General features: G+C 43.5%; 2 protein-coding genes across 5 annotated transcripts in view; one reads left to right on the top strand and one right to left on the bottom strand.

Annotated features, from left to right (window-relative positions):
• Positions 1-16,650, top strand: part of LOC120904758 (protein held out wings) — a 30,970-nt gene extending 14,320 nt beyond the window's left edge. The window contains exons 3-5 of one of the 4 annotated variants that reach the window (XM_040315059.1): positions 10,677-11,085; positions 12,797-14,113; positions 16,177-16,650. In XM_040315059.1, the coding sequence (XP_040170993.1) occupies positions 10,677-10,730 (54 nt within the window). In that variant the 3' untranslated portion in view covers positions 10,731-11,085; positions 12,797-14,113; positions 16,177-16,650. Of the gene's footprint in view, positions 1-10,676; positions 11,086-12,778; positions 14,114-16,176 lie in introns of all 4 variants that reach the window. The other 3 variants (XM_040315058.1, XM_040315061.1, XM_040315060.1) reach the window with 3 other exon arrangements.
• A 2,883-nt stretch (positions 16,651-19,533) lies between these two features.
• Positions 19,534-21,560, bottom strand: LOC120903632 (protein cornichon). The gene is made up of 5 exons (XM_040313169.1): positions 21,445-21,560; positions 21,100-21,377; positions 20,887-20,999; positions 20,646-20,789; positions 19,534-20,540 (listed from the first exon to the last, which is right to left on the bottom strand). The coding sequence occupies exons 2-5, from the start codon at positions 21,247-21,249 to the stop codon at positions 20,513-20,515; spliced, it is 435 nt and encodes a 144-aa protein (XP_040169103.1). The 5' UTR covers positions 21,250-21,377; positions 21,445-21,560; the 3' UTR covers positions 19,534-20,512.
• Between the last annotated feature and the right edge of the window lie 352 nt (positions 21,561-21,912).

The following is a 21,912-nucleotide window of genomic DNA, read 5'->3' as shown; positions in this document are numbered from 1 at the left end:
CTCGCCGGGGCGGCAGAGCTGTTAAGAAAGGGGAGGGGGAGAGGTTGCATATCACTTGTGATGCCTATAGGTACTACATTTTCGGTCGTCCAAAGCTTGGAGTCTATTTGGAGGATTTTTTTTTTTGAAGATTGGTATGCAAATATGAAGTCTGTCCGTCGGAAATTCTAAAACCGAAGAGGTAAAGATCATGCATCACGGCTTAGTGTAGAGTGATGTTGCGAAGGACGGGGTGACACATTGGGGTAAAGCAGAGTTCCTCAGAACCAGTTGGTGGTACTTCGTCGCAAACCACACAATGCTACGAAATCATAAAATTTTGAACCATCATATTTTGATTAGCTTGGATTTAGCTTATTGGAGGAGCTGCAAAAGCAAACCCCTGTCCCGAGACACTCCCGACGCGGGATGATTGGGGAGGCACAGCGACATTCTTTTCCACCCTGAGAGGGTTGAGCTGCGCGATAAGACGCGCTGCGAATCGGTGCGTTGTCTCTATGGAGTGAACACACTTGTGACAACTGTTGCCCTGTTACTGCTACGCGCCTCCAATAGATGCTGTTAGAGGGTGAACTAGGGAAACTGTTTGGATACGCCCTGCAAACCGGAATCTGGACGATACATTATCGTTAGCTCCACGCCCGTCGTTCATGCGTGTGTGTGTGTGTTTGCGCTTTGTGTTCGTATGTGAAGCACAGCTAAAGCAAACAAAACTAAACCACATACGTGCTGCTCTGGTGTGCTGCTGTGGACGCCGATTGCTGCGCCCGATGCAACAACAGAATGTTGGTGTAAGCGCAAGAGAAGGGTTGGGGGATCCGGTAAATAAATAGAAATATTATACGATCGCCCCATGATGAAAATTGTTCTCTTCGCGCATCGATGATTGATCGTTTGGGTCTGGTGCACGCGTGTCTGGCAGTTTGTGTCCGCATGCGTCCCCGCCGTGTCCCACCCCAATGGCACGCAATGACACCCCACCATCTACTCGTCCGTGTATGGTCAGAGTGACAAAAAAGATTTTATAGAACAGTTTTAGTACAGCCGTATTCAGAAGATGTACAAGTTCTTTTTCCTTTCCTGCATCTTCGTCTCTCTTTCTCTTAACTCATTTAATTAAATTATAGCTAAAAAGTAGATCATATTTATTTTATTAAAAAAGAATGATTTTTTAGAACAAGTAAAACAATACATAGATTTTAATATATTTACATCACACACCCACTCTCTTTCTCCGGTGCTCTAGAATATTGTATTTATTATGATGTAAAAGGGCGTTTCTCTGGCACGTGTGGAAATGCACCGTGAGCCCAGCCAAAACACCCACCTGTACATACATTTACTGCAAACAGGATACACACACATATCTCTCTTAGTAGATCGTTTGCTCGATCGATCGACGGGGCGGCCAATGTGTGACCTTCTTTACGAAAAGGGGGTCCGCGGCGCCCGTCTTTTAGCTTTTAGTGCAAAATTTTCGGTATTTTTTGTGTAACATAATTATTATACCGAGCGAACAGTGTTATGTAAGTGTACAGATTTCCATGACGTTTTACTTTTAAAACATGTATTCCCATCTTCCCCGTCCTTCTTAGGTAGAATTTTATTTCCATCCATCCCCCTTATCTTACCCATTATTATCATGCAGAGATTATGTGGGGCGATGGCTGGCATGCTGGATGACCGGGCTTGGGTCTTAGTTTGCCATATTAAAACTGTTCAAAGGGTTGGTGGTCACACACAAAAAATGGAACAGGATTTGTGATTAATAATCAACCCCTAACATAACTAACAGACGACGCTACACTGACAATACAGAGACATTACATACTGATACGCAAGCCAAACACGCCAACAAACTCTATCCCTAAAGAGGCCAACTAACGTGCAGGAAGGAAGCAAAAAAGCACACAACGCAAAAAAACAAACCCCATAAAACAACTGAGAATGTTCTAAAAAATAGAAAGTGAGGGAAGAGCGTGGAAACAAAACTAATCAGCGCTTCTTGATTATTTTTTGACTCGTAAATGATAGTGTGCTCCATTCTGGATGCAGTGAGCGCATGCGGCACAGTTTAAAGTATTTTACAATAATGTATTTTTGTTGTTGTTGTTGTCATTTTTAATAAGAATACCGACCCGCCGGCATACCAGCCAAGAACAACCCCCACGAGCATGATAACAACTGTGGGCAAGATTAGCTTATGAAGCGCGTAGAACGTGCTGCTAGTGTGTAGGGTAATGCCAGGAAGTAAAGGGCAGCAAAAGCATTACACAACACCATATATCCCAGTCGCCATCCTTATTTCTAGGTAGACAAATAATGTTCTGTATTATAAAGCTACTAACAGTAGTGCAGCCCGTGAAACACATTGTATTGTTGTGGGATGTGTTTTAGTTTTCTTTTTGTTTTTAGTGGTATCATCAACTAGACAATTTTTATTTTGCGATAGCACATCTTAATCGTTTTTATTTTTTATTTTTACACATGGTACAACAAAACGACACAAACACAAGCAACATAAAATACTTTTATTGTGCAAATGTACGTTTTACGGATCAGTATGTCTTAGTAGTACAATGGTGTGTTTAGGAATCGAGTTTTTAATGAATAGGTCTAGGATTTTAGTAGTGCTTGGTGGGAACTTTAAAATGCTAATTTATTTTGGTTTGTTTTTGATTTGTTTTTTTTTTTTTTTGTTTATTATATATCAATTTTAATCGTTTTTTTTTTATATAAAATATTAATTTAAGGCAGGGTGAAACTAATTATACTTAGAACAAGTCTACAAGTATGTATGTGCTAAATGTTGTGTAGACTGTAACGCGTGTTTGATTATAACGTTAACGTTCGGCTGAGTAGCGCAAATCAATACTTATAAAGAAGCTTCAGCTTAACACACCCAACAACAACCTGTCTAAAATTGTATCAAAATGCAGCTATAGTGGGTTAGACAATTTGCTCTCATTCTCGTTTAAAAAACAACGTTCAAATGCAGTACGTATCAAAACAAACAAACTTACTAATGTAGCAAACCGTAGTGGTCTAAAAAAAGGGGAAAAAATCCCAAGGCACGGGGAAACACAAACAAACAACGAATGCCATAATTAATTACACCTTATTTTTCGTTATTAAGTGTTGACTTAAATGTGTTTAGTATAAGAAAATTTAAAAAAGTGCCTAGAAAAAGTAGATGGAAGTACGCGCAAACACACGCCGCCGTCCAATACAGTCGCGTTTGTACTGTTTTCCGAAGCATATGTACATTCTAATGCTTCAGAAACAGATCAGAATGATGTATTGTTGCATCTATTACTTTATTTTGTTTTTATTACCCTCTGACAAATTGCAGTATGCAAAATGCTCTCCTCTGAGAAGTGTGTGTGTGCGAAAGGAAAACATATGTACGCCATAAAATGAAAACATAAGTATGCCCTCCCGCAAAAGTAACAATGCTACTTATCTGCTACTTATTAGTATTGTTGTACGTGTAATAATATTTTATTCTACTGTTAGTTTATAGAAACCACACTTACATATACACTACTCACAAGCCATCACTTTGTGTTTTACATGACAATTTACACAGAGAGTTTAAAAGCAAACCACTCACCATCAAATTCTTTTTTGTTTACATTGTAAAACAACGCCACTACTCACCGCACGACACAATTAAAAAAGTAGAAGTGGGTGGCATTACAAACAAATACAAATACTCTCCTTTCTCTTAGTCTAACACAGAAAAGCGCCATAAACATTCACTCTCTAATAAACTGTGTTTAACCGAAGGTTTTCACAAGAGCAAAGCGTCGTGTGTAGAGTCGCACGGATCCAAAAACAAAACAAACAAAACCAGAAGCAATATTAATTGCATACCCAAGGGCATGCTTAGAGCGTTACTTCACAGCGTTACTTTAGAACAGAAGCCGAGCGGTTTTAGAACAATTGTTAATTGGGCGCGCGCGCGCGATTAGCTTTAGCAGAGAGAAAAAGGAATCCAATTAATAATAATAATAACGTTTTAATAGCTACAGGAATGAAAACTCAAAAAATTGTATTCACCACCACCAACCAACCAACCAACCAATCTAAAACAAACAAACAAAAAACCAACGCGCTAAAGAAAATAATATTTAATAATATATTAATTAAATAATAATCTTTCTGGAAATAATAATAATAATAATAATAATAATATATCAGTTTGCTCAAAGTTTTTAATAAAAATAACTCACTCATCTGTTAGTTTTTAATTACGCCGTGTTTTAACCCGCCTTTTTCTTATCCGTTGTTCTTAAGTCGCCCCTTTCTACTCCTCCCCCTTCACACCATAAACATGTGTACCACCCAAACCCCTGGCGGTGGCCACCATCTTTACCGATACCTGACCCAACGGACCTGTCGGTTGTCGGTGGATGCACCCCACCACTAGTACTACTACCTACTACTACCACTCTTCATTAGCCCACGCGCCTTCGCCCGTGTACGTGTGCTCTCTCTCACTCACTGTATCTCACTGCTCGAACACTCGTTGTCCACTCTACCTACTTACTACTAAAGCTGTCTTGCTGTGGGGAATGCTGGAAATTCATCATCTTCGCCAACAACTGATCGCATTAAGCTCGACTAGATTCTCTCTCTCACTGTCTCTCGCTCTCTAATGGTGTTGTTATGTTGCTCTTCTTACGGAAATGGAACCCTTTTGCCATCTGCGCGCCTTATTCTACTAGCCTACTCAAGCCAACACAAACTTGTCTCACATTCTAATTTGCATCCAATGATGTAGTGCTAAGTGTGTAGTAGCAACGCGCATAACCACCACCACCGGAACAGATGTACTTAAACCCGGGTTATCTTAAAGTAATTCAAATTAATATATTGCTATATCTCTGCCATACGCGTGACAATATGCTTGTCCTTTCGAGAGTACAGCAAATTAGAAATCTATAGCATCCCTACTTTGAAAAAGCCTCAAGGCCTCCATCATTGAGCAAATCCGTTCACACACCACCTCGTTTCGCGGGTGCCCCGTTGAGGTCGTTGAGAAATGAGCCATCGATCGGTGAACTGTGATCGTGGTTGGGAAAGAGAGCATTGTGAGACATTTTTCCATCAATTTGCTGTCTTCATCAAACTCCGAACAGAGGGATGAAAACGAGAGGTTAAAGAGAAATGATCGCTTAACTGTTACCGCTCGAGTTACTCACGCGTTTCCCCGCTGTCGATCATCTGTGGCGTAATTCCCTCACACTATCTCACATTCCACAAAGAAACTCAACGACAGTGGCTGGAATTTGGGATTTGTTAAATGTTTCGAATTTTAATCTCAACGGGTGACAGCAAAGCCATTGAACGATTTTCCGGTTCGAACGCATAACCCCAAATGGCAGTTCCTTGTCCACGCGTGATCTTCCCCACTTTTGCTGCGTACGTTTAGTGTGGTTACTCGTATCTTTCATCACTAAATCGTTTGTAACTAATAGTTCAGCCACACAACGCACCACAGTTTCCCGTTTTCCCATACACATTTCATCTCTTTTTTTAAGGTTATTAAACTAAAAAGAGGTTGCATGTGTTATTAACATAAAGCGAACTGCCATGTATAACATGTTGATATAGTGTGTTTACGAAATTTAAGTGCGTTATTAAATGTGTAAAGATCATGTAACGCTTCAAACAGAATTTATGGCTGTTTTAGTACATCACATTTTTGCGTACACCTGTTCTGATTAGGTTCGCATAGTTTATGACCGGAACCAACGACCTACTTGCCGCTGGTTCTATTGCCTACACCTGCGTTTTCTTCCTCCCTTTTCTCTCTCTAGTAAACTCTCTCTCTCTTTTACTCTCGCATTGCAACGCTCATCTTGCTGGAATGTAACGCCAGGTGTGCGCGTTGGGAAGAGGATATTTTTAGTACACCTTTCAAAAAAGGAATGCAGTGAGCGTATCGTACGTACGAGGAGAGAGTAGTTATCCATTTCCCCCCCCTCTGTGTCCACCATTCGAGAAATGATGTTCGTCCTCTGACCCTCGCGACAGTAAAAAGGGACAGTGTGTTTCAGCCTCTTGGGGTTCACCTTAGCACCTCACACACAGCCCATTCGAGTGCTGTTGGGTTGCGGAATAAATGGTGCTCTTGCCTCGTTCAAAGCAAACCCACCCTCTGAATCGTAAATCTATCAACCACGCCATTTGTGCCGTTGCGTCCTCCTGCTGTTGGTGTCTCAATCATCATCATAAGTCATTTGCTGTTAGGGCGTTGTGGATGAGGTAAAAAAAAGCGACCACACACATACACATGCGCGCGCACATAAACCTCTAAACCGATCGGTTTCGTCGTGGGAGGATTCCGATCTACCCTACCCGACATCTAGCTACTACGCGACACTACCTGCCAATGATGATGGACAAGAAATGGTTCACGACGCCGCGACACACGACACGGCTGCTCCCTTTTTGCTGCTGCCGCCTGTTGAAGCTCACAACTCTAATTAAATTCAAATTAGTTTCGTGGCTTGTGTGCGTCGCACAGACACACAAACACGCATACATAGTAAGCCTGTGCCGTGGGTATTACCGTTTTCCATTCGCACAGGTATATGACGACCACGCCATTCCGTCAGCGAGACACAAACGCGACACCAAATTTGTTGCGCCTAATGTGCGCAGGCGGTTGTTGTGGTATGTGATCGTGCATTGATCAAGCGTTTCTGTTCAAACCGAGACGGACGGCGAGTTCCTAATGCATCCGCTCGCCATGTCCGGCGATTGCACAATCGTTTCCTTCATCACCTACATGGCCATGCCGCATCGGCACCCCAACAGATGGCGCCCAAACTGCTTCCCTCCTCTTTGCAGTTGTGCGCGATCGTCAAGGCAAAACCTGATCGGACTAATCAGTGGTACAGTCATGCCTAATCCTTCTAAAGTCGGCTCGCGAGAACGTTGCAATGGGTGTAAAGAAAGGGAGCTCCATTCTACGGACAACCTCATGCATTAGGTGTCTGACTACACCTTCACGAAAATACATACTGCTTTGTATGTTGATCCTACTTTGTAAGGGAACTGGCCCAACAACAACAAAAAATCCTCCTCTCAGAGGTTCCGACACCTACACAACACCCCTTTAGGCCTGTGTTACTTTGTACGCCCAAAACTCTCCAACTTCGTACTCTCGGCCGTAGATTCCCGTATTCCCACGCGCAAACATACCGGCCTGCGATCGAATACAGACCAACACACTGAAAGAGCAAAAGGAAGAAGCAGGCATTGGACACACGGAACCACCCACCTGTGTGGTTAGGTTCCACCGGTTTTTTGTTCGCGGAGGACGGATCAAGGGGGAACGTAATTTATTTTTTGAAAGATGTTGACTTTGCTGGCCTGTTGGGTCGCGCACGCACGGATCTTAACGGATCCACATGTGTCGAGTTTGAAAGTGCTCCGTGCGGCTTAACCATCACTAGATGATGGGAGTGAGATGGGGGCAAGGGTTGGCAGGTCAGGAGAGCATTAAAAAAATGTGTCCCCGTTTTCTTGTTAAAAGCGTCGGTTCGCAGTAGCACGAGGTCCCGTATCGGTATTATCAGGAATGTTTGTGATTGTGCTTTGAATAGACCCAGACAACTCCTCCTACAGGGAGCGATAGTTACGACACACTATTGGTGTAAAAGGGGCACCAGTATTTTGCAATACACTCTTGAGCCGTTGTTTACAGACCAGAACTCGTCTCGACCGATCTCGAGGGTCCATTCTGAGGACTCTCCCGTCTCAAAAAAAATAGTTATTTACGTCAGAGAGTGTTCTAGCTTTCTCACACCACCTCTAGCGAACCGTCTCCGCGTAGGATGCACGCCGGTCCCAAGAGGGCAAAATGTCCCTGTTTCGGTGGGAACTCATTTGTTCGTCCAACTCTACTGAGACACCGAGTGTGTGATGTGACTCACCGTTTTCAGGTGCAATTTTTGGCGATTATCCAGGCCTGGTCACCTCACACCATGAGCACACCGGCACGACATGAACCAAGCGCGCCATATTTGTCACTTTAACGGCCGCTCATCCAATTGCGCAAAATGTATCTCCCCCTGGTGTCGGCTGCTTTCTTGTTGCGGGGGTTAAAAACTTGGACACAAGACACCACAGGCTCGTCGTAGAGCGCCTGTTGACGACGATGATGATGATGATGTGTCTCCTTTTTCGCTCGGTTCGGGTCGTGAGATTTTCCAGATAGCGACGACCTCCAAACGTTTCTCTTCTCACTCTGCTGCTGTGGGTGGGTGGATGCTCCGAAAACGGATCTGAGCCGAGCGATCTGGATTGTGTTTCGCCCGATTGCATCACCATGGCATCTCAGGCAACTGGCACTTGTCAGCCGGGTTTAAAATGCTCTCTTCCCTCTCAGTATGTCTTGTAACCGTTTTTGGGAAGTGAATCGATTAGGAGCGGTGATCTGGCCACAGTTCCGTCGGGAGGTCACCATCTGGCAGGGGTAAAATTTTGAGAAGCGCGCGGAGGAGGTTCTTGGATTGCCACAGCAGTCAACCCACCAGTATAATGTGTGATCCCTTTTTAGAGCTTTTCGCGTGGGACATTATTATCCTCATGCCCGTGGTGGAGGCGGAGATACGGCTTGTAGCTAACAAGAGTTTTGTGGACACAGCACAAGCACACAGCAAGAAGCCGACCGCAAAGTTTGGCCAAAATTGGGGGCAAACCCCATTATGGAGCTATCACTGGCAACAAATCATTTAACCATTTGCTGTTAGACTAAACATCGAACCAGAGGTGACTTGCTGTTGCCAACTTTCATTTTCTACTCCCACGTGGTCCGAGCGCGCGCTTGATGACCGCGACGATACAGTACGGGATAAGCTGATTCTTCCCGTCTCCAACCGCGTGTGTTAATCGCTGTACAAACAGTAACTTTGGCTGCGGTTTCCGGCACCCCGCCGCACACACACACACACACCCCACTGCAAGCGGGTGTGTGGCCAATTTGGGACGATTAGTGTTTGGTGTGTTTCAAAAAAAAGGGGGAGATGCCGGCTCTACCATGGCGTAAGACACACGGCCAGAGACTGAGGGACAGAAGGGTAGGCCGTTTATTTTTATCATTAGATGCCGACGAAGCCGAACAAAGCCTTTTGTCGGTTGGCTCATCATCAACCTTTCAGCGGATAGGCGTTTTTTCTCTCTCTCACTTGGTTTTAGTATTGCTTTTGATCGCCTCTTTTTAAATGCGAAGACGCAAAGTTCAGCTCGTTTGCTTGCATGAGTCACAAATGCGCTATTTGATCTACAAAAAAAGTTTGAGTAAATCTTTGCTTGCAAGCTGGGAAGATCGTTTTCCAACTGTGGTCAGGTATCGGTGGTGCCTTTTTTGAGATTTAATCTCAATTTTGAGAAGTTTATTTTAGTCTTTAAAATCAATATTGTTCTAAAAACCTTTCTGATCTATGTAAGATTCTTATGATATTACGAATCTATCTACGAAGCTCTTGCTGATCTTCAAGTTGTTATTAATTTGTAATTTTGTAATTAGTTTTGTATTTAAAGCTATTCATATATTTCTGAAGTTAGCTTCTAAATTTTGAAATTAATTCGTCGCCTATTTTTTCTTAAATTACTGTATTTGAACTTGAGTAAATTTTGTGTTTACTTTGGTCCAATCTTTCATAAAACAACGTATTAAAAGCACAACGTGGTCACAAGTTGGGCGGGAACATTGATACAGTGAGTCAGAGCTATTTCTCACCTCACCAACCAACCAACGAACGAGCCAACACAGCGTACTCGCTATTCCCGCACTCATATCCAAAAAATGTGTAATAATAGAATTTTCATATTTTTCCCACCTGCGTGTGGTGGGTTGGAGCGGTGAAGTTTTTTTTTTCTTCTCACTCAGTCCTTCGACGATCTGGTTTATTTTCCCCCCATTGCGATCGGGCACGCGTAGCAATCTTTTTCCCCGTGGACTGCCATAAAGACGGATCGTGCCTATGGGGAGGTTCGTTCCCTGCCCTGCGGAGATGAAATTTCCACAGCACGTTGTAGTATCGCGTGGCACCGTTTTAAATGGGACACGTAAGGTGGGTCCCAATGTCACAAAAATATGAAATTATAAGTGTTTTAAAAAAAAAACACATGATTATGGTGCAAATTCGTCATCTCTGAGCACGATCACGCGGCTAGTTAGTTACGGCAGACGGTGAAAGTGCCGTAAAACCATTGTTGTTTATGGGTCTGTTGGGTTGTTGGGATTGGAACAGGTGAAGGAGGGTTTTGATGCGGCAAGTAGTTTTACGTTCCCTTTCTTCTTTAAAAAAGCGACCCCTTTAAACTAACCCTGTTGTGTATAGTTGCTGTCGTAATATTGCCTTTCTTTTCAATCTCGTAAAGAAAAAATTCGCTTCAAGCGCCCCTTGGTGTGGATGGGGATTGATAGTAGTAACGAACGGTAGCTGCCGCTTCCCAGCCCCATCGTATATAATCTTACCCTTAAGTAAAACACTTTCCTTCACTCCAGCATACACTCTCGATCGCATCGCAGTGCATTGTTTGAGTGTGCTCTATTGTTACAGCTGCCGCGGCGTCGCATTCGTTTTCTCGCTCGTGCAAACCATTCTGCTCGCATCTCTACTCTATCTCTCACTCTCTCCTTATTATACTTCTAGTTCTCACGGCTCGGGTGCTACGCTGGACCCCGCCAGGGGCAGATGAAAGTCTAATGGAAAAAAGCAGGCAGAAAATTTTAATACGATTAAGAAAGCTAATAGAGCGAAGAGAGTGGAAAACAAGAAAGAAAAAAAAATCATCCCCGTTCACCTTCTTTTCACCGGTTTGACCATAAAACAATAAGTTACTCTCTGACGCTCCAAAGCCCCAATTGCCATTTCCAACACTGCTGCCCTGGCTGACCAAAACACACACAAAAATATATTTGGGAAATAAGTGGCATTCCCAAGCAACGCAAATGTGCTCTCGTGTACTAAAATTGGATTGGAAGATCGAGTATTATGGAATACACACACACGCACTATGACAGAGCAGCAGCAGCACCATTCCACGCGTCACCAACTGAAGGTTTAGTGAAGTTTGCGTTTTGATTTTACTCTTTATTTGAGTCTTTTTTTCATGCTTCTTTACTCTCTCTTTTTTCGAATTCTATCCTTTGTAGAAGTTGTAGAAGAGACTTTTGTCTATTAGAGGGTGTAGCTTTTGTGTTTGTTTTGTAGAACACTTTCGCTCTTGCATGCGTTTGTAGCCTGCCAGAATAGTGGCGTGGTAGTGGTATTTATTTAGTACATTATTTAGTACATGTTGGTGTTATCCGGTGCTGCGCTTCAAAATAATGCATCTTCCGGCGTTTACGTAGCATTAAAACACGTGTGTGTGTGTTTTGTGTCTCTGTGTGTGTATATTTATGGCATGTATGGTTGATGGCTAAATTTGAGCACATTCGACACCCTCTCACTAGCTCTCAGTAGGGACGTCGTCATCGTCGTGTGGGTCGTCGTGAATGCACCATTGCACCTTGCTGCTGCTACTGCTGCTACTGCTGCTGTGTAGATGTAGTGTGTTGTAGGTGGTGTAGGATTAAAAATAGTTCTCGTGAAGATAGTTCTTTTCCCTATGGGTTGGCGATGGTGCCACGTTGGCTGTCGGAGAACACTTTGAAAATCATACGGCAGTACCGAGTAGATAGATTTTGTAGGACATTTGGTCATTTAACGTAGATAATTTACCCATTCAAAGATGTTAAGTATTATTATTCAAAATCTCAATGTGTAGATAATGTCTGTACACCAGCATGAACCAACCGGAAGTGTGCGGCAACGATCACGCGATCAAACAGATGGGGGTGAATGGTACGCTACTCCCCATGATTTGTTTGCCTTTGAAAACAGAAGCTTTGCACGGTTGGGCAAGAATCGTTCATGCGCAAAATTAGTTACATTTGTTCGGAGTTCCTTTCCCACTATCCCTTGCAGACTGTGCTTGAGGATGTGCTGATGAACATTCCAAATGCATTCCACACATCTTCTCCGAAAAATCTCCAGCTGTGACTCGTCCGCCATGTCCGACAGCGCCGCCAATTTTCAGACCAAGTCAAAACTACCACCCCAAACACCCCTTCAGGGAAGCACTTCCGGCGGAGTGAGCACTGCTAATTTTCACACTTGCAGTGATTACCCTAAAAATGGTTTTAATTTTAGCACCCATTTTGCTGAGGCAAATACTCCTGAACAGAGAGAGAGAGTGGGGGTTTTGAGCATCAGTAACAGTAACCCCCTCCGAATGAAACCATTCATTTGTCAGCACGCCCCAACACACATTATACGTGCTGTTTTTGAGATCGCTGTTTCTCCTCGTTTGTAGCGGCGACTGTGACAGACAAACATTTCTCCGGCTCTCGGATCTCTGGGCGAGCGCGCGTGCTAATGATTGATCAATCAATCGATCGCGGGAAGATGTGTTTTCCGCAACGCAGTTTGCTTAATCGTGGAAACGTGTTACGAACGCATAACTACCTCTTATAGCTGCACTTAGTAGAAAAAACGCTTCGCTTGTACTAAAACCAATGTACTAAAAACGAATACACCCTACATCAAGATGATCCTCATCAACATCAAACAAACACGATCGCTTTCGTTTACTTTGCATGTGCAAACTTTTTGCTGCTTTTCACTGTGCTTCCTCCGCTTACCTACCCCATTCGTACTGTGCGCACGCGCGGGTGTGTGAAACTCCAAATTATAATTTAGATTTATCTTAGTCTCTTTCAATGTTCCAGGTCCGGCAATTCTGAAACGCAAACAACGATCTCCTTACGATTGCGCAACCGACGACCAACCCCACCACCAACACCTACGTCGATCACCATATGTGGCCGGTGCTCCGTGGGGTCGTGGTTGGCTGTGGACCACCACCATCAACGCATCCTTACCAACAGCAGCAGCAGCAGCAGCAGCAAGAGCAGCACCAGTACTATGCGCAGTATCACCATCCGACCCAGTACAGCTTGCCAGCCCAGCAGCAGCTCTATCAGCATCCCAGCCCGTACCAGTATCATCAGCAGCTATTCCACCAGCGCTCCAACCCGTACCGCCATACCCTGCACCAGCCCCACCGGCTCCGCTAGTGCTGTAGTAAAAAGGCCTAGGGGGAGGCATCACACCACGGTCCGCGCGTACAAGTGTTAAACACGCGTCAAAGCGGTTCGGGTTTTTTTAAACGCATCACCGGAAAGAAAAGTGTGTGTGCCAGTGCAAATAGCAACATACCATACTATCCCCCACCCACGTACCGGCCGGAAATCGGATCGATGGCAGAGCGACGAACGTCAGCAGCAGAGCGCTTTATAGATGCGCGGGTGATGGAGTGTGTTGGCGTGATTTTTTTCCAATCTTTTTGGACACACAAATCTGCCCCGGGTGTGGTGTGACTTCATACATGTGTGACTGTCCAGTTTTCTCAGTTCTTCTTTGGGGGCTCTTTTCTGTTAAATTTGTTTTGTGCCGTGCTTGTAATAGCCGTTGAGGTTTATGTGTTATTTATTCATGCGTTACGGAAGTGGAGTGAAGGTGCGATGAGTGTATATTGCGCGGTGTGTGTGTGTGTGTGCAGTGTGTCCGTCCGTCCGTGGTCATCGTCGATCGAGGTGAACAGTCCCTGCCTGGTGTGTGTGTGTCGGTGTATGTTAGCGGGGACACTTTTTTTTGCCTGTTTCCCTTTCGTCATCCACCACATGGCCAGTAACAATCACCCACCTCTTCTCCAAGTGTGACCCACCATCACCATCATCACCACCACCCCAGTGTGTTCAAGGGTTTTGTGTGACAACCGGCAGGTTGTGCGGCACAGATATTTTGTAAATACTCACGTCCGTCCGGCTGGTCGATGGAGAGCGAGCCATGCGCGTGAACCGCGTTTGCGGGCTGTCCGGTGGCACGATGTGGGCATTGTGTGTAGTTCATTAGTAAATTATCATAAAAATCCATGCCAATAATCATCCGGCCGGGCAGCCGGCAGTGGAAAAGTGCGTAGAGGACCGGCGGGTGCGCTGCTGCTGATGGGAGGAGGATACTGTACTTTCAACTAGGTCCGCGAGGTAAGATTGTACGCTCAATGACAATAATTGAATGTTTGTTTTTGCAATATAATTTTGATATCATTAGCAACACTCTTTAAGGCGTGTTGCTTTGAAAGCCTTGTGGAGTACAAGCACGTGGACAAGACATCTTAAGTGCCATGATTAAATATGCTAATGGCCAATAACTTTACTTGTGAAATATGACTAGGCTCTACGATGATTCATTTTGATTTATAAATCTCTATCTGTCCATCAAATGCGGCTGATGCTTTGTCCTTTTTTGGTCGAGATCTCTTTTAGTCTTTTAAGTTAAGATCTTAGGTGTTATAGGATAAATATAATCTTAATCTTGATAGGAAGTATAGAATTCTTCACATGAAGAGCACTTGAACTCAATTCGATTAATCGCGTCCATGTAAAACAGGTTTACAGGGACAGAAGTAGGGCTATATACAAAATTTGTTGATCTTCTGATCAACATCTGACTTCTAACTTCTTTTGATAGGTTTAGTTTGATAAATCCTGATTCTTCGCAAGTAGAAGCTTGCATGTCTCTTATTCTGTTTGATTAGTTATCGTCGTGTAAAACAGACCTACATGATCAGAAGCAGGTCGTTATACGAAATCAATTGAACTTATGATCGTTCTGACGTTTGAGACTCACAAATAATTTTTAGATCATAACAAGTATGTCTCAGGTTTCGTAGGAAACTTATCATCTAATTATTGATTTGTAGGTTGTTGACTTAAACTCTGTATGATTAGTCACTTCCATATAAAACAGACTCACATAATCAGAAGTAGGTATTCACACAAATCCTAATAATCTTGTAATCAACTCCTGACTTCTAACTTCTTTCGGTAGGTTTCGTAAGATAAATCTGAACCTTGATTCTTCGCAAGTAGAGGATTCGAAGTCTCGTACTCTGTTTGATCAGTTATCATGATGTAAAGCATACCTATATAGTCAAAAGCAGGTCGTTACATGAAATCAGTTGATATACTGATCAACTTCTGACTTCTGACGTTTGAGACTCACAAATCCTTTTCCGATCGTAACGGTTATGCCATGGGTTTCGTAGGAAACTTTCCATCTTAATATTAATTAGTAGGTAGAGGAATTGAACTCAGTTTGATTAGTCACTTTCATATAAAACAAAATCACATTATCAGAAATAAGTCTTTACACAACATCAGTTGATCTTGGAAACAACCTCTGACTTCTAAGACTCGCATGATCATAATTAGGGCATTACAAGAAATCAGAAGATCTAAATTTGTACCATTTCTATCCCAAAAGATCGAACATTACAAGAAGACTGTTTCCAAAATGACTTGAGAAATTAATCCATTCATTTATCACACGAGATTGTGCGTGATGCAGATCATATCCCAACATACGAAATCCGGACTGCAGAGGACCTGTGCATGTGCACCATGTGCTCACAAACATGCCGCGAAAAAGAAACCTACCACGTTTTAACCAAACCAAAGCAAACAGCTTCCCTAGCCCGGCAGGGGAGATGCGATCCCATGTGTATGTCCCACAGGCAAGCAAGATCGAGAAAAAAAACTCGTTTTTCCATGCGCCGTGTGTGTTAACGTGGTGGCTGGCTGTAGATCCCGCCAACTGACTAGCCGAGATTTTCCATTGCCAGGAGGGTGATGGTGAACACAGTGTGAAGTGTAAAAATATCTCTGGAATGTTTTTCCTTCGTTTGTGCGGCGCAACAACAACCCGTAGGGAAGGCCCAGAGAGAGCAAGAGGGATGCCACACTGTACCGTATGTGTGTGTCTGTGTGTGTAGGGAAACAACCTAATATGTAACGTAAGCACGTTTTTAAGGCGGTTTGGAAAATGTTCCCCAGCACCTAGTGTGATAGCTGTTTATGGTTTACTTGTTTTTCCTTGGGGCTTGGTTGGAAAATTGACTGACAAAGTTACTCCAATAATCCTTAGCTTTAATCTATCTACTAGATCAGACTCTTAATTCCATCGTTTAATTTTACCACAAAATTCGTGTTTTTCCCTCACGTAAACTTTACATTAATTTTACATCTCAATTTCTTCTCCATTCCAGCATCACACCGTAGCTTATGATCGCGAAATGGCGCAAGTGTTTCACGACCATTGCTGCTTCCCTTCGGGATGACATCATCTGGGTGTCCATGTACCAGGCACGAACACAGCACAACAATAAGAGAAAACTCAGCAAGACAAGTAAAAAAAAAAAGAGCGCGACAAACACACCGATAGAGCCTGGACCAACCACCAGCAGCGAGAGCGACCAGCGGAACAGCGGCACACAACAGCGGGACTCGCGGGAGCTTATGATGTCAGTCAGTTCAATATTTTCGGCGCATGGTGCGTATATGCGTATGACGCGGACGATGGTGGCGGCAGTGAAAGTAATCAAGTTGGTACGACCGACGTGGGGTGCATCATCATCATGTGGTCCCACCAATCGATTGGTGGCAATTTCGTGGAGGAGATCGTTGTTTTAAGACAAAGATTCTTGATAAAGGTCTTTTATAGTTGTTATGGTTTAAAAAAACATACAAACACACAGTTAGTCAAGCTAAAGAGTGTTAGGCAGAGACTAAAGGCTCTCATCTCGATAATACTGCTTGCTCCAATGCAATATTCCTTTAAGTCCCCCTTCTTCCCTCCCTCGATCAAAGCGTGCAAGTACAGTTTATGTATTTATTCGGCTTTTTTTCGCAACCACTGCGATGGGTGACCCCATCGCGTGACTTTAAATCAAATGCAGATGTGCAGAACATTCCAATAACTACCGTTATAAGCCGAGAAAGCCGACCAACAGGGCAAGAGTTAACGGGAAGGGGGAGGGTACTTGGGTACCAGGGGACAACAAAATCACGTGCATGAGGGAATAGATAGATCGTAGCGCGGGGGGGGGAAATGCTTTGAAAGCACATATGAGGTCACATAATGCAGCAGCAGCAGCATGTGCGTGTAAAGGGAGGTTCTCGTTAAGTAGGAACGAAGTAGGAACAGTGCGTGACAAACTAGAGAGAGAGAGAGAGAGAGAGAGAGAGAGAGAGAGAGAGAGAGAGAGAGAAAGAGATAGAGAGATAGAGAGAAAGAAAGAAGGAAAGAGAGAGAGAGAGAGAGAGAAAGAAAGAAAGAAAGAGAGAGAGAGTAATGTGTGCGTGTCCACGTGTAAAGTAAAGGAAGAAAGTAAAGGGGCATACATTCAAGAAAGTAAAGGGATATACAAGGGTAAAGGCCCCCGAAATCTGAACACCGTGTGTGAGTGCGTGTACGGACCCCAAAGGGTGCATCGTCACCAGCTCGTTGCATCTCAGTTGCACATGCGCCACGTGCACGTGAAAGGAAAGAGAAATTTGCCTTCCGGCAAACTCGGAATTGGGTGAGGTGCGCTTTTTTTTTACAAGGCCGGGATACACTGTCCGTACTCGCAAGTGTAATTTCGATTTTCACTAGCGCATCTGGCGGCGGCTGACCGAAGCATTTTGCAAAACAATTTGGAGCCGCTCCAGAAAATAATTTACAACAATTACAACATTTTTAAAACATGGAAAAATAAATGTTATTTTTCAATGTTTTAAAAATTTTATAATTGTAATTGATAGATAAATATGTTGTGCACGCATTGCATCCATTTGATCGCATCAAAAAACGGTGAAAAAACTACTTCAATTTGAGATCCGGCACGACCATTCCCTAGATGACCAAACAAAAAAGCATTCACCAGCCGCCGCCAGATGAGCTAGGGACACTAGCGAGCACGGACAATGTACCCCGGCCTTAAGGGAGTCGCCTGCCCCATGGGGACCATCATATCCATACACCGGTCTTTGGGTGTAAAGTGTGTAAAGTTATACAAAATCTACGAGAAGATGAATGAGATGAGTGAATGAAAAGCGAATGTGTTGAATGTGTGTGTGTGAGAGAGAGCATGAGAGTTGAGAGCAGTTCAGCTACCGATAAAAAAGTGAAATGATCCCAAAATTGAACAGTTACCAAGTATTTGTTGTTCATTAGAGTTAGAGAGTTGTTAATTTGCTAAAAAAATACTTCCTCCCCCCCTCCTTACCACACGCTCCGATGTATAGGCCATACAGAGCGCCACCGCCATACGATGTAAATGCGCAAGCGAATACCAGAGACAGGCGGGTTTTGCGCGTCGTCAAGCGCGCACCATGCGTGTCAGTTGTTTTTTAGCAGTTAGAACAAGAACGCGAACCCGAAATCGGAAGCAAGGACTGGGAAGGGTCTCGAGCTCGCGTCTAGGATGTAAGTTGTGGCAAACTAGTCTACGTCTCCCTTTCGTTGAGCGTACGTTTAGCTATTAGTGTAGTTACACGCCTGTAGCAGAGGGTCCTCGATGGCACGTGGGGACAGAGGAACAGGACAAGGCAGGCACATAATGTCACAAGAATCACACATCACTTGCGAGGACGGTGTGCGCCCGCACACCTACGGAACGGTGAACGAACTAGTATTATTCGATGCTTAAGGTATACTCCCGTAACTTATACTACCGCGTGCGTGCCTGCGTAAGGTGTGGGCGCAATTATGCTTAAATGAAGGAGACAACTGCGATACAGCAACAGCCCTCCCGCAATAGATTTAAGACGTAGAACGTGCTTGTAGAAAAAAATAAATAAATATATAGTGACGATTTAGCGTGTTATAAGGCAAAGGAGCTCCCGTCCCCTGGGGCACTTTGCAACTCTCCATCCCTGCCAATTTTGTCCTTAGCGCTAGCGCTCCTGAAGCGAGAAGATGAGTTAGATAAACCCTCAATTGTACGGACTCGTTTTGTTGGTTTTATGGCGCTCGGGGGGAAAAACGCGTAGCATTAATGTCTATTAGCTATACTTACAACTGTGTAGTACTTCTATAATTTATATGACAAAACCGGCATTGATTTGCTGCTATACTTAGTGTACACCATACCGTTTGTTAGGAGGGCTCTGTAAGTGGCAGAGATATTGTAGTGTAAATTAAATTAAAACCGACCACCCAGTGCCACAGGCCGACACCCGTAGCGAATAAATGATTTCGGGCAGTGGTGGTGTACAAGCGGGGTAAAGAAGGCCCACTTGTTCCAACGGTCCGACATGGAACAAGGATAGTAGCGATAGCGAGACGAGGGAGCATACGAACATTCAACGTGTTAGCCATTTATAGTTCATTTTTTAGGATTTAAACGAAACCCTTTTTTTAGAATAAATGAAAACAACACAAACCTTAGCTTTAAAAAGGTGTAACGATCTCGGCGAAGGTTGGTTGCGAAATCCGAAATAATCATTACAATCAAAGGTAAGTGACAGGTCACTACGAGATGATTACATTGAGAAAATGGTATTTTAAGTATTTAGGAAAATGGTTTTACACTACAACTTTATGAGCATTCTTTCAGTAAAAAAAACTACTAACGAATCGCTAAAGACTATATGAGAACCTAAACCGGCGTTATCATTACGTTGTTAGTAATTTCGAAAAGGGTTCAGTTTGGTTTATTGAGTAACAGGAAAACATCGTGTGCCTGTGTGGCTGTATATGCGTTGTCATTCGCTCTACACACCCATTGTATAATTCTATTCACTGATCTGAGAGTGTCCTGGCTGATGCATGCGCTGGTCGTTTGATTATCGTCAAGATCGTCTGCCGTTGCCAACCCTCTTTCAATCGCCCAGTTGCAACAGCAGTTGGCAGTCGAAAAAGGGGGAATGAAATTATCCATAAATGAACGGAATAAATAAGTATTCACTAGTCGTCAGTCACTGGACGATCAGATGACGCCTTCTCGGTATTATCGTTGATGAATGAAAATAAAGAGTTTATATTACAGTGTTTCTTTTTTTTCGATCGTTAACACGGGCTTGTCTTGAAATTATTTGCGGCGCTCGATTTCGCTCGAACGAGCTATCCATTTTGATAATGGAATATACTGTTTTTGTTTTGTAAATTTCAAAAAAAATTGATTTAAATGATTATATGATTAATTGCGTGAACGGATTGCATTAATTATATACTTAGTTACTGAATTTTTTATAAGTTGATAAGAGCACTTTTAAAGACATTTTTGTTGCTGTTGAAATTAGAAGTTATATTGCCTATTTGGGAGATCTATTTAGTGTTTTTTTTTTTTGTTTGTAATTAGCAACGAAATGTGATAACTATACAAAATTGGAGATGATCAAGACCAATCCGAATTAGCGATCGAAATGTACTGCAGCCAGATGAATCGTTCTGAGCGAACGAAACATTACAAAAGCAATAATCATGGCAATTAGTTACGCGATTCTTTTTTTCCCTTTGCTTTGCTTTACAATACTACTCTCACAATATCTAGACCGTTTTTTCTTAAAGCTCACTCGACGGAGGCTCGTGTCTTGGTGTGTCACTTACCGCCTTGCCGTTTACGAGGCAATCAGAGCCATTATCATGCTGTAGGAATGATACAAAAAAGCAGATGCCCAAATCGACCGATTAATTACACTCTGCACACAACAGCTGCAGTGAGAACCGAACTCATCTGCCCAAATTGCTTACCCGTAAAGATAGTAGAAGAACGATAAAAGGTACACCGCCAGCTTAATCCAACCTTCCCGTAAGCACGCTCGCAACACATCCGTATTCATGATGCTGGTAGGATCGTACAGTCCCGGCTGCGACATAACCGGCCTGTTAGCGTACCTGAAAACAGACACGCAGAGGGAGAGACACACATTAAGCAAACAAATGCTGGCGACCAAGGCACTACCCATGATAAGAAGCAGCCTCCACACATTACCTCCATATATGGTACGCGATGAGCGGTATGTTAAGGGCGAGCGATAGCCATTCGCCCGAAAATAGGAACAGCAAATTGAACAGTATATGCAGCCCGTACTCCGGCAGGACGAGCTAAAAAGGGGGGGGGGACAAATAAGAAGAAGCGCAACAAGCGTTAAAATATCGATCGGCGGTAGGGCCTAGTGGGGGAATGGCAGCAAGGCTGAATTACCGGATTGAGCGAATTGCACTGATCGATCGGGTTTTTGTAGTCCGTCTTCAGCTCGTCGAAGGCAATCACGTGGAAGATGGAAAAGAATATGAGAAAGGCATCGATAATTAATGCCACGATGTAGCTGAATGCGGGGAAGTTAAACGCCATCCTTGTTTTCTTTTCTGCTGGTCCGGCACAATCAGTTCAGTCGGTGCAGGCTGCTGTATCTTCGGCTGGGGTTTGTTTCGTAAGAATTTTGTTGACGGAACCCGCACAGCGTCTGAGTGGCGCGTTTGCTGCAATGCACAGGTGTACTTAATAACTCACTTTTTATGGTTTCCATATTTACACAGACGCTCTTACCTGATTGTACACTCTCTGCTGGTGGTTTTTCTTCTGCCGTTCGCTAGCGCTTACAAGCTGTGTGTGTATTTTTGTTCACCGCTAAGAGCCGCATTTACACGGTGCCGCCTCGAAACTGTCACAAACGTTATCATCGAAAAAAGAAAAAAAAAACATCGCACGATGACAATTTGACGTAACGGAAAGCGGGGCAAAATAGACCTGTTTAGGATTTTGGTCTATAGCTTATTGGTTAAACCTCTTTACATTGTTAATTTAACCAAATCGATACTTCAGCGTTGTATTCATGGAAAACGAAGTTTACGCATTAAAAACAAATATATGTGTTTGAAATGAATTTCAAAAATCAACGTCAGTAGTGCAGGTTTTCTCACGTTTTATTGACCAGTGCGCATAATTTTTTGGGCTCGTCTCACGATTTATTCATCATATCCCTTGGATTTTTGGTTCGTTCTCGTAATTTATTGG

This window comes from Anopheles arabiensis, chromosome 3, assembly GCF_016920715.1.
Source record: "Anopheles arabiensis isolate DONGOLA chromosome 3, AaraD3, whole genome shotgun sequence".
NCBI lineage: Eukaryota > Metazoa > Arthropoda > Insecta > Diptera > Culicidae > Anopheles > Anopheles arabiensis.
Note: the sequence above shows the minus strand (reverse complement) of the source record. Positions and strands in the feature narration are given on the sequence as shown.